This window comes from Carassius gibelio, chromosome B2 (genome assembly GCF_023724105.1).
Source record: "Carassius gibelio isolate Cgi1373 ecotype wild population from Czech Republic chromosome B2, carGib1.2-hapl.c, whole genome shotgun sequence".
Classification (NCBI taxonomy): Eukaryota; Metazoa; Chordata; class Actinopteri; order Cypriniformes; family Cyprinidae; genus Carassius; species Carassius gibelio.
In genome coordinates, this window is record NC_068397.1 from 31,889,495 (window position 1) to 31,906,591 (window position 17,097).

General features: G+C 42.6%; 1 protein-coding gene across 9 annotated transcripts in view; it reads right to left on the reverse strand.

Moving 5' to 3' along the window:
- Positions 1-17,097, reverse strand: part of LOC127951615 (myomegalin) — a 53,607-nt gene that overhangs the window by 21,299 nt on the left and 15,211 nt on the right. For 6 of the 9 annotated variants that reach the window (XM_052549602.1, XM_052549599.1, XM_052549601.1 and 3 more), the window contains exons 10-31: positions 16,467-16,577; positions 16,189-16,308; positions 14,848-14,937; positions 14,476-14,679; positions 13,791-13,949; positions 13,605-13,709; positions 12,662-12,799; positions 11,697-11,876; positions 11,070-11,258; positions 10,806-10,994; positions 8,424-8,475; positions 8,225-8,313; positions 7,109-7,177; positions 6,747-6,853; positions 6,187-6,329; positions 5,746-5,861; positions 4,764-4,864; positions 4,360-4,687; positions 3,979-4,216; positions 2,594-2,710; positions 1,994-2,232; positions 1,460-1,659 (exon numbers count right to left, since the gene is read on the reverse strand). In XM_052549602.1, the coding sequence (XP_052405562.1) occupies positions 1,460-1,659; positions 1,994-2,232; positions 2,594-2,710; positions 3,979-4,216; positions 4,360-4,687; positions 4,764-4,864; positions 5,746-5,861; positions 6,187-6,329; positions 6,747-6,853; positions 7,109-7,177; positions 8,225-8,313; positions 8,424-8,475; positions 10,806-10,994; positions 11,070-11,258; positions 11,697-11,876; positions 12,662-12,799; positions 13,605-13,709; positions 13,791-13,949; positions 14,476-14,679; positions 14,848-14,937; positions 16,189-16,308; positions 16,467-16,577 (3,284 nt within the window). The remainder of the gene's footprint in view (positions 1-1,459; positions 1,660-1,993; positions 2,233-2,593; positions 2,711-3,978; positions 4,217-4,359; positions 4,688-4,763; positions 4,865-5,745; positions 5,862-6,186; positions 6,330-6,746; positions 6,854-7,108; positions 7,178-8,224; positions 8,314-8,423; positions 8,476-10,805; positions 10,995-11,069; positions 11,259-11,696; positions 11,877-12,661; positions 12,800-13,604; positions 13,710-13,790; positions 13,950-14,475; positions 14,680-14,847; positions 14,938-16,188; positions 16,309-16,466; positions 16,578-17,097) is intronic. The other 3 variants (XM_052549603.1, XM_052549597.1, XM_052549600.1) reach the window with 2 other exon arrangements.

Consider the following 17,097-nt stretch of genomic DNA (forward strand, 5'->3'; position numbering starts at 1 on the left):
GCATTTCTGTTGCTGTTGAACTGAACTCTGGCTGGTTGAATAAACTTCTAAAGCTGGTCGTGCTCCAGATGAGAAGAGCAGAGCAGGACTATGTTTTAACACATTGTTTTCTACAAGTGTATGCACACCGACATTGTTCAAAACTATGTTTAACTATAATTCAGTTACAAAGAGGAAGATGGATCTAATCTGAATCTGAAATGTAAGACTGATTATTTTTAACTGCTAGCTGGTCAAACGTGTTCTAAAGACACAGTTAATATGATGACTGTGTTTATGCAGCGAACCCTGATGACGAAAAAAAAATTATGCTCTTGTCTTCTGTAGAGTTGCTTGACAGCTGAAAATGAATCGGTTTTTGGTGTAACCCAATTTTTGACTTCTGTCATGTGTGCATTTGCTACGTGCTTAAAAGTACAGGACAGCCTGTGCTGAAGGCCTCAGCTGAACTTTAGACTTAGAAGACTTCTATACCAATATGGAAATAAGAAAAGTTAAAGATAAAAGATTTCCACGAAATGCTTATACTTCTAAAAACCGCATGATTCAGAGACGTTTATATTCCATCACACGTCTGTTATTTGGAGTCATTTCAACCCCCCCTGTGGGTTCTTAATAAGAGAGAACAAGACGATTAATCTTCTGAGGTAGGACAGTTGGACTTTGAACAAACAATCTGCTGACCTTAAGAAATAAGGAACTGAAATTAGGCTGCAAGGGCTAGTATGTATTTTCGGAGAAGGATGACGACTGTTTCGATATCTGTTTGAGACGTGGCTGCAGAGACGTGGCATGGGTTTGATACAGATTTGCAGGACTATAAGAGGAGGCAAATTCACCCCTCCTTACTCTCGCTCAGACTGAGTTCAGCCTAGACCCTTCTAGCTGGACTTAGTCTTTTCTCACCTTCCTTATCTTTGATTCCGGGCTCACTTGAATACTTTGAACTTCTCTCAGGTTTTATTCATCTCAGATATGATTATTATTATATTATTTGTTATTATATGAATACTATTATAACTTTTGACTTTTGATATGCAGGGTATTGTTGTATACTTTGCATTATTATTTTTAACATCTTGATTACTTTTGAATATTATAATGCATTTTGTATTACTCTTAATTGGGCAACATCCATCATACATGGATTGCTTTTAAAACTTTATTAATTTTGGGATTTGTATTTTCTATATTTGAAGCTGATTTTAATACTTACTAATCTGTTTGCAAGTTATGAGTTGTATTCTCATTTCCTATATTCTTTGAATAAATTTGCATACTAAAATACCACCCCACCATCTGACCAGGATTGAAGTCTCATTTTTTTGCATCAGTTTTATATTTGATGTAGTTTGCATGACTGATTCTGTTATTTCCTTTGTTTATTGCAGTAAAGGTGCTTTGACTCAATCCAAAGAGCTGCAGAAAATAAAGGTTGGCTGTCTTGAAAGTGTCTCACCCGGGCCAGGTGGCACATTTCCCGTCCTCCGGGCCACTCTTTCCCTCACGTGTGGAGCTCCTGATCTGCTTCTCCAGCAGTGTCACACGGTTCACCAGCTCTTGCAGCTCGCAGCTGGGTCTCAGCGGCCCGTCTGACTGCCAGCCCTCATCCTCATCTGGACCGCTGTGAGCCGAGCTCACCTGAAACGCCCAGTTCACCTGACGGGTCAGAAGCACAGCTCAATACACTGGCCTGTGTGGCTCTTAATCTCATTAACAGATGAATTAACTTGAACTATTAATCTGAGGGAAAGACCAAAGTAAAAAGCAGGAGTTATTAGAGAGACATGAAATCAGCATGGCTGTGCAAGACAACAATTCATTATAAAGTTTGGTGTCATTACCGATTTTGGCCAAAGAATGGCTGGCCAATCACAGCCGAGTATTAGAGAGCAACATATCAAAGTATAATATGATTAGTCTGAAGTGATTCTGCAGATGAGGCGGTGGTAACGTTACTAACAGGTCAGTGCTAACATCACCGGTGCGTTACCTTGCGTGGCGTGCGCTCCAGGCTGGAGGCGTAGTCGGAGGTGTTTGAGAGAGAGCGGATGCGCAGCTGCAGGCTGCGGATCACTTTTTGGCAGCAAGAGAGCTGTGAGCGCAGATCCTGCACCAGACGCTTCAGTGAGGACGGGTCATCGTTCTGCGTACCGTCGCTGTCTGCATTCCAGCCACTGCGTCTGCTTACCGAAACTGAGAGAGAGACGCCCGTCTCCAGCTCATCAAACTCTGAAGACAGAAGAACACGACATGCACTGAGCTGCAGCACTACTTTCAATCAGCACATGAATGTTCATCACATGCAAAACATTTGAGACTGAGAGACACTGCATCATCTGTGTCCCAGAATGCAGCAGAAATTTGGGTGTGTCACATAATCATCGATTTCTGTTCATGTAGTTCCAGTGCTGGTGTCATTAAAGCAAAAGGCCATCCCACACTCATGTTTATTGTCCCACTTTTCTCTTTTTAAAAGGTTTTCATTCCTTCAGAAAAGAAAGGCACTAGTTTGGAGCTGCTGTGTTGATGTTTGTGTCAGGTTTGTGTTTGGTGTATTTGTGTCAGGTATGTGTGTGTCAAGTGTGTGTACCGGGGCTGCTGGCATCGTCTCTCTCTGCTTCGTTCTCGCTGCGGCCGCTCGTCTCGTATCCCAGATCCTGAAGATCCACCTGCACCTGCTTACTGTCCTGTTGCACGGCGCTCTCAGCTGGCAAAGACAGAACCATCAGTACAAATCACAGGGGTGAGTGTGTGTGTGAGTGGATGTGTGTGTATACGTGTTAGTATGGTGTGTGTCTATGTGTCTCGATTCACCCTGTTCTGTCAAAGATACTAGAAAAGGTAGTATCATCAACTATGTTCCTTTTTAGAGAAAAATCTTATCTGTTAGGAATTCCAGTCAGGATTTAGACCGTATCATAGTCCTGAGACTGTTCTCAATAGAGATACAAATGATCTGCTCTTATCATCTGATCATGGTGTATCTCTCTTTTTGTCCTACTGGATCTTAGCGTTTGACACTATTGATGACAACATTTGTTTAAAGGCTTAATACTAGGACCATTACATTTCACACTTTTAGGAAACATAGCGTTAGCTTTCACTGTTATGCAATCCTGTCCTCCAACAAAATACGACCCTATAGGTCATTTGTGCAAGCATCTTATAAAGACCTATATTTACATTTGACATTTTAGCGCCCTCTAGTGAGTGTAAAAATAATGCCAGTGTAGTGTCAGGTCTGCCATCATAAAATGACGTATGATTGCTATTACCAATAAAAATGCGTGTTTATTTAAATGCAAAGTGTGGAAATTTTACACCGATCTCACAGTAATTTGTACATATTTTACTAGGTAAAATATCACAACATCACAGCACAGGGACAGTTCTCATTAAGATAATATATTATATTAACTTACATTGCTACTAGATCAAAATCAACTGCGGGCGGCAGATCCTTTTCCTAAACTCTGGAATAACCTACCTAACATTGTTCGGGAGGCAGACACACTCTTGCAGTTTAAATCTAGATTAAAGACCCATCTCTTTAACCTGGCTTACACATAACACTAGCACATTTCTATTATTCAAATCTATTAAAGAATTGTTAAGAGAATTCTTAAGGCCCATACACACCAAGAATGATAACTATAAAGATAATGATATTAGTGTCCACACCAGCTGACGATATCATCTGTTTATTCTCAGCGCAGCTGTGTATGAGGCTTTAAATTCTCAAGCTCGTTACAATAGGACAGATTCTGATTGGCTGTCAATGTTTGTATCGTTCATCAGCGGGAGAAAAAACCCTAACATGTTACATAGTACATAGTTACACTATGTCCCTGTTGAATACTGAAAGCTAATTTAAAAAGAATTTGTATTGTAAGAATAGTCATATAAATAAGGATCACTTGATGTGTGTGTGCGCATGTGTAAGTATGGTGCATGTATGTGTGTGTGTCTCCTCACTCAGCAGCTCTCTGTAGTCTTTCAGTTGTTCGGCCTGTGCCTGCACCGTTGCCTCGGACACCATCAGTCTCTCCTGCAGCTCACGACTCTCCTGACGACTCACTGCGAGGTCGCCACGGAGACGCTCCGCCTGCTCCCGAAGCCCCGCCTCCACATACTGCCAGAAACCAATGGCTCCGCCCCCTCCTGTGCTCGAACCACTGCTGTCACCCTCGACCTCTCGTTTCATTCCTACATCCTGATCACAAAACAAACACTGAATCCTTCACAAACCCACTGTTCTTACCTGAATGATGTAGTACTTCAGTCTGTACTTTGCTGTATGAAAATGAAGCTGGTTAGTGTTAACCAGTGCTAGTTATTTGGCTGATGATGTATTACCTGAACTGTGTGCCGGCCTGCAGGTTCGTGAGACAGCAGAGCTCCGAGGTCCAGAGAATGAGGTCTGGTGCATCTCCTCTTACACCTCCCCTCCCGCAGCTTCACATTTGGGGGCCCACGCTTGCCCTGAGGGCCCCTTACATCTTCCCCTTCCTCTCCATCTTCATCATAATATTCTTCCTCCTCTTCCTGCTCTCGGAACGTAGAGTAAACTTCCTGAGACTCACGGGAGTTTGGCCGTTCTGTTTCACGCTTCTCCGACCCTCGACACCTGACAGATTCCTCCTCATCCGCTGCTAATCCAGACTCGTCTTCATTCAGATCGTTCCTGTGAGAGATACGATTGCATCAAAGCAGGAAGACGCCAGCAGACTCAAGCGATCTGAAGGGAATGGATTTGGTACCTGGAGCGAGCGAGTGAGGAGCAGCCCGTCTCACTATTATCTTGGTTTCTCTGCTCTGATGTATTGTGAGACATCAGCTTCCTGCCAAACTCCTCAGCTCTCTGTCAGAAGAACACGCACAGATACACTAACCACAAACAAATACTAAAGACTATATTTCAGATTCTTAACTCTTTCCCTGCCAGCATTTATCTTTTTTTTTTTAAGTTGCCATCCACCGCCAGTGATTTTGATGATTTTCCCTCAAATTCAGTTCCAGTATATTTTTGCCATTTAAATATTTGAATATGCATAACACAAGAATAAAGATCAGAGCCTCTTCTCTTTTCCAAAATGACATCTGGATAATATTCAGTATGATTATCAAAGCATAAATCCAGTTAATCGCTTTCAACAACACCTGCACAGACATATACCACTTCCTGGATCAACATTTTACTCTGTAACATTATGTAGTTTTTATTTATATGCTGCTTACATTATTTTTAACATGCATTTGTTGACATAAGAGATCGCTCGTTTCTCAGTCCTGTTCACTTGTGTTTTTGTTCGGGAGGTTTTGTACTTGTTCAGAAGATGTGTAATAGCGCCCCTGAGTGAAGACACGAGAAGCCATAAAAACTTGTCTGTGGTGGGGAAGCACTGTCATTGTCTTCTAAAAGACGAGATAACTTATCAATGGTGGGGAAAGAGTTAAATGTGTATATGAATTAAAGATGTTGTCTTTTAAAAGTATGCTAGTATTGGAGATGAAGGAGCTTCAAGCAACAAACATGAAATTAAAACCATAAAACAAAAAGTATTTTGTTGCAGCTGAATCTTTTAAATAATTCCTATAATCTTCAGGAGCTGTGGCCTTCATCTGGCCCAGTAATGGAAAGGTTTGTACAACAGATGAGCAACTCCATTTCTAACCCTGAGCTTCAGGAGACTCTGAATTAGTGTTTCTTTAAGAGCTGTTTCTCAGAGGTTTTCTTCTTACCTGCGTGCTCGTCAGACTCTGAGCCGTCAGTTTGATCTCATCTTCCTCGATGCTGTCTGGGAACTCCTCACTGCTGCTGCTGTCACAATCGTCTTCATCTTCATCACTGCTGGATTCTAGAAAGAAACAAGACAAACACTAAATCTTCTCTTCATACATCTCGTTCTTATATTTCTGTTTCCAGAGCCAAATCACAGCCAGTATGTTCTACAGTCCAGCTTCGGCGTTTCTGGAACTCTAATTAATGAATGAGGCAGACCGTACACAGAACATCAACAGACACAAACATCTTTTGGATAAATGGATAAAACATACAGACACACACACACACACACACACACACACACACACACACACACACGAGTACTGGCTGGTTATGTGTCTTCATTTCAGCGACGAGCTAGAGGTTTATTCAGATTTAGTGGCCCTGCAGTGTCCCACCTCCATAGTCGGTCTGGATCAGCACGGCCCGGTGCAGCACCAGCGCCGTCTCGCGGGCCCTCGTCAGGGTTTCCTCCAGCTGTTGGCGCAGCACCTGAAGCGAGTGCAGTTCAGTGTGCAGCGCTCCAGGCTTCTCAGCACTGCTAACGACACAGACGCATCAGAACAGAACCACTCACACACAGCTGCCAGTGGCTCTTCAGCTCTTAAAGCAAGAGTTCACACAACAGTGAACATTCTATCAACACACACTTGCTCTGTGACTGATGTTTGTACTTGCTGATATCATGTGAAACATGATGCACAGGTAGGAGTGTGAGATCTGAAAGCTTCAGCAGAGACAGATGTTTTCAGTGATAAACTGGTTTAATATCAGTCTCTTCCTCACACAAAGCATCACATGACTTCAGAAGACTTTGAATGCAAGAGTCATATCACATGGACGACTATTATGATATTTTTATTATGACTATTATGATGATATGTTTTTTGCTATTTGCCACTCAGGTCAGCATCATGAGTGATGGATTTTAACACGGAGTGTGTGCTGGAGTTCTGACCTGTCGTCCTGACCTTGGACACATCTGAGCTTCTCATAAACACTCTTCTCTGCTCTCAGAGCTTCATTCAGCGCCTGCTGCTCCGACACCAGCTGCTGCAGGACACACTGACACACACGGAGAACGTAAGTACACACACAGAGAGAACACAAGTTCACACACACACAGAACACAAGTTCACACACACACACACACAAACACACACACTGGAGGAACGTAAGCACACACACACACACACACACACACACACACACACACACACACACTGGAGGAACGTAAGCACACACACACTAACACACACACTGGAGGAACGTAAACACACACACACACACACACACACACGTGCTCTCTCATGATGTTACCTGCTGATCAGAGCTTGATGTGTTGTAATGCCCTGCAGACAGAACCGAGCGCATCTCTGAGAGCTCCCGCTAAACACACACACAAAGGACAGAAAAACAATTACTACAGTGTTTCTCAACCTTTTTGACTCCAAATCCCGCTACTGTACTGAAAAACACTTACAACATGTTGCATTATACAATGTTTTCTTGTGTAAAACAAGGACACATCTCTGTTTATAATTCACTGCAATATATGTTACTGGAATGAATCAGACATGATGCAGAATTCATCAGTATTTTATGTTGTTTATTTATTTTTATTTTGAGTAATTCCAAAATACAAAAATTTGTATACACACCATCCATGTTAAAGATACAATAGTAATGCTAATCTACTTTGTCTTCTCCATTTGGCCACAGGTTTTCATCCACATCACATCTTATGAAAGAATCTTCTGGCATGCCTGATCCATCCCTGGCAATCTTCTGCTAATATGTCCAGGCATCCAGCATTCATTGCGTCCAGGAGGGACATTTAATAATGTAGTTGGTCATATTTATAATTGTTTTTATAGCATTTAATTTTAAGATTTAAAATATATTTCATTCAAATATTACTGTAGAAATGTAGCAAATTGCTGCCTTATTCAGTTTTGTATTATGTTATTGTTTTGAATATCAGTTTAACAGTTGTGAAAACAGTATGTAAGCATGTGCAAATTGGCCTGTATGTACAAAGAGTTTTGGCAGTTGCTGTGTCTGAATGAGAAAAGATGTAGTCATTGAATGCATTTTGTGCCAAAGCAATGATAACTGATCCTCAGTTTAGCCCACATAGACTTCTGTTGTGCTCACTGTGTGAAGAGTTTAGCAAAAGTGACCTAAGTATTGAGAAATGTGTCCTAGCGTCTGTAAAAAACTGTAATGCACCGACTAAAGAATTTTTAAAAATCACTTAATTTATTCAATGAACACAGTAATAGGAAAGGTTTTCCCACATTTAGGACATGAATTGTGAAAAGTGATAACTAGATAAAAATGACATGATCTACATGTGTACCTGATTTAGTGTGTGTGTGTGTGTGTGTGTGTGTGTGTGTGTGTGTGTGTGTGTGTGTGTGTGTGTGTGTTTACCTCAGTCTCTTTGTATTTCTTAAGGGTCAGCTGTAGTTCATCTCTGATGGCTTGTACATCCAGATCACCTGAGCTGCTCATACACACGGCTGGTCATCATAAACGCACACACAAACACACACACACACACACACACAGAATGTAGTGAATCAATAATTTTAATTGATCTAATGTGGGAGGTACTGCAGTGAAAACTCACCCTGTGCCGGTTCTGGTGTGGAGTTCAACTCACTCGGACCCCGCAGAAACTCCTGCACACACAGCCAATCATTACTGTGGTACACTGGCACCTGGCCCATCATTGCCCTGGTACACTGATGCACAGTCCATCATTACCACGGTACACTGATGCACAGCACATCGTTACTGCAGTACACTGGGGTCTGGCCCATTATTACCACAGTACCCTGATGCACAGCCCATCATTACCATGGTACACTGATGCACAGCCCATCATTACCAAGGTACACTGATGCACAGCCCATCATTACCAAGGTACACTGATGCACAGCCCATCCTTACCAAGGTACACTGATGCACAGCCCATCATTACCAAGGTACACTGATGCACAGCCCATCATTACCAAGGTACACTGATGCACAGCCCATCATTACCAAAGGTACACTGATGCACAGCCCATCATTACCAAAGGTACACTGATGCACAGCCCATCATTACCAAAGGTACACTGATGCACAGCCCATCATTACCAAGGTACACTGATGCACAGCCCATCATTACCAAAGTTACACTGATGCAAAGCCCATCATTACCAAAGGTACACTGATGCAAAGCCCATCATTACCAAAGGTACACTGATGCACAGCCCATCATTACCAAAGGTACACTGATGCACAGCCCATCATTACCAAGGTACACTGATGCACAGCCCATCATTACCAAGGTACACTGATGCACAGCCCATCAATACCAAAGGTACACTGATGCACAGCCCATCATTACCAAAGGTACACTGATGCACAGCCCATCATTACCAAGGTACACTGATGCACAGCCCATCATTACCAAGGTACACTGATGCACAGCCCATCATTACCAAAGGTACACTGATGCACAGCCCATCATTACCAAAGGTACACTGATGCACAGCCCATCATTACCAAGGTACACTGATGCACAGCCCATCATTACCAAGGTACACTGATGCACAGCCCATCATTACCAAAGTTACACTGATGCACAGCCCATCATTACCAAGGTACACTGATGCACAGCCCATCATTACCAAGGTACACTGATGCACAGCCCATCATTACCAAGGTACACTGATGCACAGCCCATCATTACCAAGGTACACTGATGCACAGCCCATCATTACCAAGGTACACTGATGCACAGCCCATCATTACCAAGGTACACTGATGCACAGCCCATCATTACCAAGGTACACTGATGCACAGCCCATCATTACCAAGGTACACTGATGCACAGCCCATCATTACCAAGGTACACTGATGCACAGCCCATCATTACCAAGGTACACTGATGCACAGCCCATCATTACCAAGGTACACTGATGCACAGCCCATCATTACCAAGGTACACTGATGCACAGCCCATCATTACCAAAGTTACACTGATGCACAGCCCATCATTACCAAAGTTACACTGATGCACAGCCCATCATTAACTTGGTACGGTGGTGCACATTGTAAAAAAAGAACAGAAGTGAAGTATTTTTACTCTACTGTAAAAGTACTTCAAGTGTCTGTACTTTCAGACAATTTTCTTTAAAAAACTTTACTTCACAACATTCCAAAGTATAATATTGTTCTTTTTACTGCACTACATTCCATATTAAACATTATTTAATAGTTAATTACATTAGAAATCTATTACTTTCTTTTACTAAGTAAAAGTAATTCAAAGATTTACTTAAAATACAAGAAATCAGTCCATTTTTTATGTAGTTAAGTATTAATGATAAAACGAACAACAACTTTTATTTATGAAATGAAGTGCCGTAAAAAGTAGGCTTTAGTGAAGTAAATAATATAATAACACTGATACACTGCAGATACTTTTTACATTTACTTGAGTAAAGTAAAAAGACTTCACTACAGTCCACCTCTGTGGAAGAGAACAGGCTATCCAAAATCCTAAATATTTTTAAATCCGGTTCTTTTGCATGTATTTTTCAAACTCTTCTGTCATCGTCTCATCTCATATGTCTCACACCTCACTCTTCTTGCTCAAATGATAAATGAAATCTGATCCATGATGCGACTGTCGTTCAGCACGCTGCATAGAGCAGCCACGTTCAGTTTTAATTGTAGTGTCTGTGCTTCACACCGGTAAAACCGTTAACACCGTCTATAACAGCAACCCTAGCTTGAGACTTTAGTCTCTGCAACTTTAAGGATCTTATCTAAGCAGGAACAGCATGTAACACTCAAAAGACAAAGGAAAACTTGAAATGGCAACATATGACCCCTTTTAATGAGAAAAAGCAGACGAATATGTCAGTTGTTTTTTAGTCAGTCTGATTCTCTTTCACTGAACAGCTATAAAGGCATGCCCTTCATGAGGTTCCGCCAAGTGTGTGTGAGTGTGTTTGACCTGTAGGAAAGTGTCTTTCTCCTTGAGTACGTCCTGAAGTCTCTGCAGCTCTCTGGACGCAGAAACGTCCTTCTCTCGCTGCCTGTTCATGTCATTCAGCTCCTGTTCTCGCAATGTTAGTTGCCTCCGCAACTCTTGCAACTGACCCGATTGCTCGGAAATCACCCGGCCCGACTGCTGCCTGTAATCCTGAGAGACCAGAACATGTCAAACATGATGAAGAAATCAGCCAGCAGACAGTAATGAACTGACAATCAGCTGCACCTTCATGTCCTGATCTCTGGAGCTGATGGTGTGGAGCAGCTCCGTCAGCTGTCTGTGGTGTTCCTGTGCCTGCCGGCTACGGTCTGACATCACTTCCTGAAACAGATGCTCTTTCATGGTCAGATGGGACTGGAGATCATGGAGCAGGTCAGCAGTGGACACTTCTTCCAGCAGCACTGACCTGAGCTCCTGCAAACACATCACAAGTGGCCATGTGTGTTTAAAGTGTGCATGGGGACATCTGTGTTTGGTGTGTGTGTAGCATTAACTGACTGATGCATAACGCCATGAGCTGCTGAAATTGAATGCTCTAATCTGATTGGCTGCTTTTATGCATCCTTCAGATGTTTCTGTGCACGTTTACATCAGTGCATCCGATGCAAAGCTGTGGTTTACACGTTCCAGTAGAGTATAACACCAGCGGCGGCAGGGGTTTGAAAGCGACCGATAAAGCACATTCCCTGAATGTAACAAGCAGTTTTAGATAAAAGCGTCTGCTGAATGCAGAAATGTAAACATCAGACAAGCAGAGATCCTGCTGCTTGTGTTCATGAGGTGATCAGATGTTTTCAACAGACAGAAAGCACTGCTGTAGGGTGTGTGAGACTAGCCTAGTGTGTGTGTTACCTCGCTCTCTCTGCTGTGTGAGCGCAGCGCCTTCCGCAGCTGCTGAATGATGCCGTCTCTCTCCTGTACAGCGAGTGTGTGTTTCTCATCGCTCTGCTGTTTCATCCACTCCAGTTTCTGGCACGTTTCCTGCGTTCTCTCCAAATCCAGATCCTTACTTCGCACCAGAGCATCCAAACCCTGCACACACAGAGTTCAGACACAGTTAAGCAGACAGTGGCTACACTTACATGCACAATTTTGGTTCAGGTTCAAAACTGATGAATCTGATTGTAGTATTTACATGAACGCTAAATAAAGTGATGGGGTTGATGTGCGCTTTTATATGTTACAAGCTTCAAATCGGAATAGATTTTTTTTTTCAATGTTTGCACATAATAACCAGTCTCCTACACTCTTTGTTTTTAAGAGCAGAATTTAATATTTTATCTATTTATGGATATATATATATATATATATATATACCACTGTGCCATGCTGCTCATATTTATCATGCAGTAAAGAAGCCCCTCCCTGCGCCCCAAACTGGGTTCCTGTGGATGAGAATCCAAAAGAAGGACTGCTGGGAGGCTGTGCTGCTCCACTTCACAGCTGCCAAGTAAAGGAGAGTTTTATAATGACAGGACACTCATTCATACACACCTTTATTCAAAATTAAGAGCCGTTCTTCCGAACATCATACATCAAAACGCTATTTCTGCATAATTGCACAAGCACAGTCCTTTCAGTTTCAGGTTTCAGTCTGATCGAGTGTTTACATGGGCTCTCAATGGTGTTAGAAGAGGAATAAACCACCCCCTTCAATCGAATCGAAATTTAATTCTGATCGAGTTCAGTCGGATCGCATAAGGAGTTTCATGAAGGTTTTTCAGTCTGACTGAGCAGTCAATCCAATTACAAACAGATTATTGGTTATTGGTTTAAATGTAGCCAGTGTGTGCATCAGTGCTGGTCGTGACACACACCGTGATGGTGTCGCTGTTGTTATTGAGGACACAGCGCAGTCTCTCCAGGTCTCGCTCTTTCTCACGGAGCACCAGCTGCAGTCGACGCACCTCACCGTCCTTCTCCTCCAGACAGAGGAACTTCTCATCGATTGAACGCTGAAACACAACACAGATTTCAGCTAGACTTCCAGAAGAAAAGGAAAGTGGTGCATCTGATCACCTGAGTAGATCTGAGGAATCACACACAAACACACACTCACTGATAGAGGTTTCATCACCTCACTATCACGTGACAGAAGATGCAATAACAGTGTGAATAGTGCAGTGGTTTCAATCCTGAAACCCGGTCTCTCTTATCTGACACACTCAGCTCAGTTCATGGAGCCCTTTCCTAACGAGCTGATGATCTGAATCAGGGGTGTCAAATAAAGGAGACACATAAAATACACAGACCAAAGGGTCCCTAGGTCTTAATTTGCTGGGGTATGTTTGTAGCAATAGCCAAAAATACATTTTATGGATCAAAATTATAAATTTTTATTTTATGCCAAAAACTATTAGGATATTAAGTAAAGATCATGTTTCATGAATATATTTTGGAAATTTCCTATTGTAAATGTTATCAAAATTAATGTTTGATTAGTAATATGCATTGCTAAGAACTTCATTTGAACAACTTTAAAGATGATTTTCTCAATATTTCATTTTTTTTGCTTCCTCAGATTCCAGATTTTCAAATAGTTGTATCTCAGACAGATATTGTCCTCCGAACAAACCACACATCAATGGAGAGATCATTTATTCAGCTTTCAGATGAAGTATAAATCCAAATTTAGAAAAACTGACAATTACGTTTTGTGGTCCAAGGTCACATTTGATTTTAATTAGAGCTACCTAACTACCTGTGTGGGGGGGTCTACAAGAGCCAGACAGGACAGAATAGATGTGATGGATCACACACCTCCAGCGCGGCGTCTCTGTCTCGGATGCGGCTCCTTAGCGTCTGCAGCAGCGCGTCTCTCTCCTCGCGACTGCTGGAGTCACACGAGTCAAGCTCTGCATACTCCTGGAAGAAAAACAAAGCTGAAGTTTGACACAAAACACAAGAAAGGTCCCGTCTTCATTCCAGTATGAAGGAGATAGGGACCTGCAGCAGCGCGTCTTTGGAGCATAAACTCTGCTGGAGCTGTGCAATACTTTTGTCCCGGTCAGTGATTTCTGAGCGAGTCAAGGCTTCACAATCTCTCAGCTCACACACTTTGACCTGCAGCTCACACCGCAGCTGCTCAACCATCTCATGCAGCTCCTGTAACACACACACACACACACACACACACACACAATCAGAATCACAGAAACAATGATGGTTTCCGAAACATTCCTATTGTCTCATCTATTTCTGGTGTTGCCCCAAAACTCTCACTGTCTACAGATCATGTTCACATTATATTTACAGGACTGAGGACCGTCATGACATGATTTCTATGTGATCGGTTCATATTTTGCTTCATTCACAATCATATCCATTATGTTTTCCTCATCGAGGCAACCTGTGCTGTTCTTCTAGGAAAAATATTAACAATATGTATTATAACAAAACCAATTGTAACCAATAAATAAAAATTACTACAAAAAAACATATCTACACCAAGAAAAGACAGCCACCATCAGAAAAACATGATCATACTAGTGTCACATGCTTATGCAGAAAATCAAAGGAAAGCAGTGAAACATGAACAAACAAACCTATAACAGTGACATCTGCAGCACTCTGATGTGTTCACACCACGGTGAGATCATCTGGGCTCAGCACGCAGGTGAAGCAGACTCACCTGGTTGTGTTTGTGACTGACATCTCTGTGCTGCAGCGCCTCCTGGAGGTCATTCTGCAGTCGTTCTCGCTCTCGCTTCAGATCCTCCAGACGTCTTTGAGTCAGTCTGTGAGCGCACTGACTCGCCTCCAACTCCAGCTGACACGAGAGCAGAGAACTCTGGGAGCCCAGAACCGAACCCGAGTCCACGGCGCCGTGTGAAGACTACAGAGAAACAGAGGGAAACACTCATCAGGAGCAGCTGCAGAGCACACAGTACAGCCTGATGCTAGCAACTCCAACGTCACGGCTTCAGTGTGTGTATGTGTGTGTGTGTGTGTGTGTCCTCACCTTTTTGTGTGTGTTTGTCTCCCAATCTGTGTGTGTGCTCACCTGTGTGTGTTGCAGCTGCTGCTGGTGGGTCTCTGTGATTTTACGCAGTGTTTTGTTCTGGCCCTCAATCACACAGCACAGCTCCTGAGTCTACACAGACACAGGTGAGGACACACACACACACACACACACACACAAGAAAAAAGTGACTGAAAACTGGAATGAACAAGGACTGGATTCATAAAACATTCTTAAGAATTAATTCTTCTTAATTGCTAGTTTGGTTTTATTTTCTAACTTAAAGTTATTCTAATATTTTGAAGTAAAAAAAATCTTAAAATCATCATAATTAAAGGGACAGTTTACCCAAAAATGTAAATGATCATTATTTCCCTGCAACAGAAGTCAATGGGACCAGCAACTGTGTGGTGACCCACATTCTTCAAAAGATCTGCTCAGATAAGGAACTCATGTTTTTCTACTTCATAATCAAGTCAATCATACAGCACAGATACAGTAACTAAAATCAGCAGATCCACCCGTCTCTTCACAGGATTTTTACAAATGACAACTTTTAATACACAGCAAACTACAAACCTGTAATTCAGTCAAAAAGCTATTGAGATGTGTTTTTTTTTTTTAGTTTATGAGGTTGATCAATACTGAATCTTTAGCAAATATTTCATGTGATGTGATGTGGTGTGTGTGTGTGTGTGTGTACGCACACGTGTGCGTGCATGTCTGAGTGAGTGTCTGTGTGTGAGTGTGTGTGCGTGTCTGTGTGTGTGTGTGTGTGCGTGCGTGCCTGTGTGTGTGCGTGTCTGTGTGTGTGCGTGTCTGTGTGAATGTGTGTGTGTGTGTGTGAGTGTGTGTGTGCGTGTCTGTGTGTGTGTGTGTCTGTGAGTGTGTGTGTGCGTGTCTGTGTGTGTGTGTGTCTGTGTGTGTGTGTGTGAGTGTGTCTGTGTTAATGTGTGTGTGTCTGTGTGTGTGTACATGTTTGTGCGTGTGTGTGCGTGTGTCTGTGTGAGTGTGTGTCTGTGTGAGTGTGTGTGTGTGTGTCTGTGTGAGTGTGTGTGTGTGTGTGTGTGTGTGTGTGTGTGTGCGTGTGTGTGCGTGTGTCTGTGTGAGTGTGTGTGCGTGTCTGTGTGTGTGCATGTCTGTGTGTGTGTGTGTGTGTGTGTGTCTGTGTGTGTCTGTGTGTGTGTACATGTGTGTGCGTGTGTCTGTGTGAGTGTGTGTGCGTGTGTGTGTGTGTGTGTCTGTGTGTGTGTACATGTGTGTGCGTGTGTCTGTGTGAGTGTGTGTGTGCGTGTCTGTGTGCGTGTCTGCGTGTCTGTGTGTCTGTGTGTGTGTGTGTGTGTGTGTGTGTGTGTGTGTGTGTGTGCATGTGTACATAATGACCTCTGTGTCTTTAGTTCTCAGGCTGTCTGTGAGGTTCTGGATGGTTCTCTCTTGGTTCTGAGCAGCTTGTCTGATGGACCGAAGCTCTGACTCCATCTCACACACTTTCTCCAGAAGCTCCTGAGTCACCAGAAACAAACACACAACGATCAACCCTGACACTCCTCTCTGCCAGATATAAATACATAAATAAATAAAGACACACACATATAATGTAATGACCAAGGAGACAGTATTGTGCTGGGTGTTGGGTATTGTGGGTAATGTAGTTCTCTTACCTTGTTGTTGGTCTCGCTCTCGTTGATCTGCTTCTGCGCTTGCTGTAGTTCATCCACACACTGTCCAGCGGTGTGCTCATACTGATGCAGCTGCTGCTCTTCCATCAGACTCTACAACACACAGTAAACAAAACATCACATTATCATAATGTTAATCTGAGGCATGCTGTTGAAAACAGTCATAGTTTATTGTATAAGCAATGGGGAAAATGAGCCCTGATTTTATTTGGTTTTAATATCAGCTGATTGACACAGACACTGAACAAAAAAACTATTTTGGCTGATGAATTTAATTTAAAGTGTGGATCCATGTTTGAGAAAGCTGTTAGTAAATGATCCTAATCTGGTTAAAATGGTGCAGGACTGTAGTTTAATCTCACTGTGCTTATTCTGAAGCATTTGAGGTGCTTTAACTGGGATACATTGAGGTCAGACGTCGCTCTGTGTGTGTGTGTGTGTGTGTGTGTGTGTGTGTGCTCCCTCAGGAGAAAGAGAAAGAACTAAGCCAATGGTGGTGCCACGCTCTTCATGTTAACTTATTTACCTGAAAATGGTAAGATTATCATCGGGTTAACAAAGGGGACTTCAGCGAGTTTAAAAGAAAGAGTTAGTTAGTTAGTTTAGTTAGACT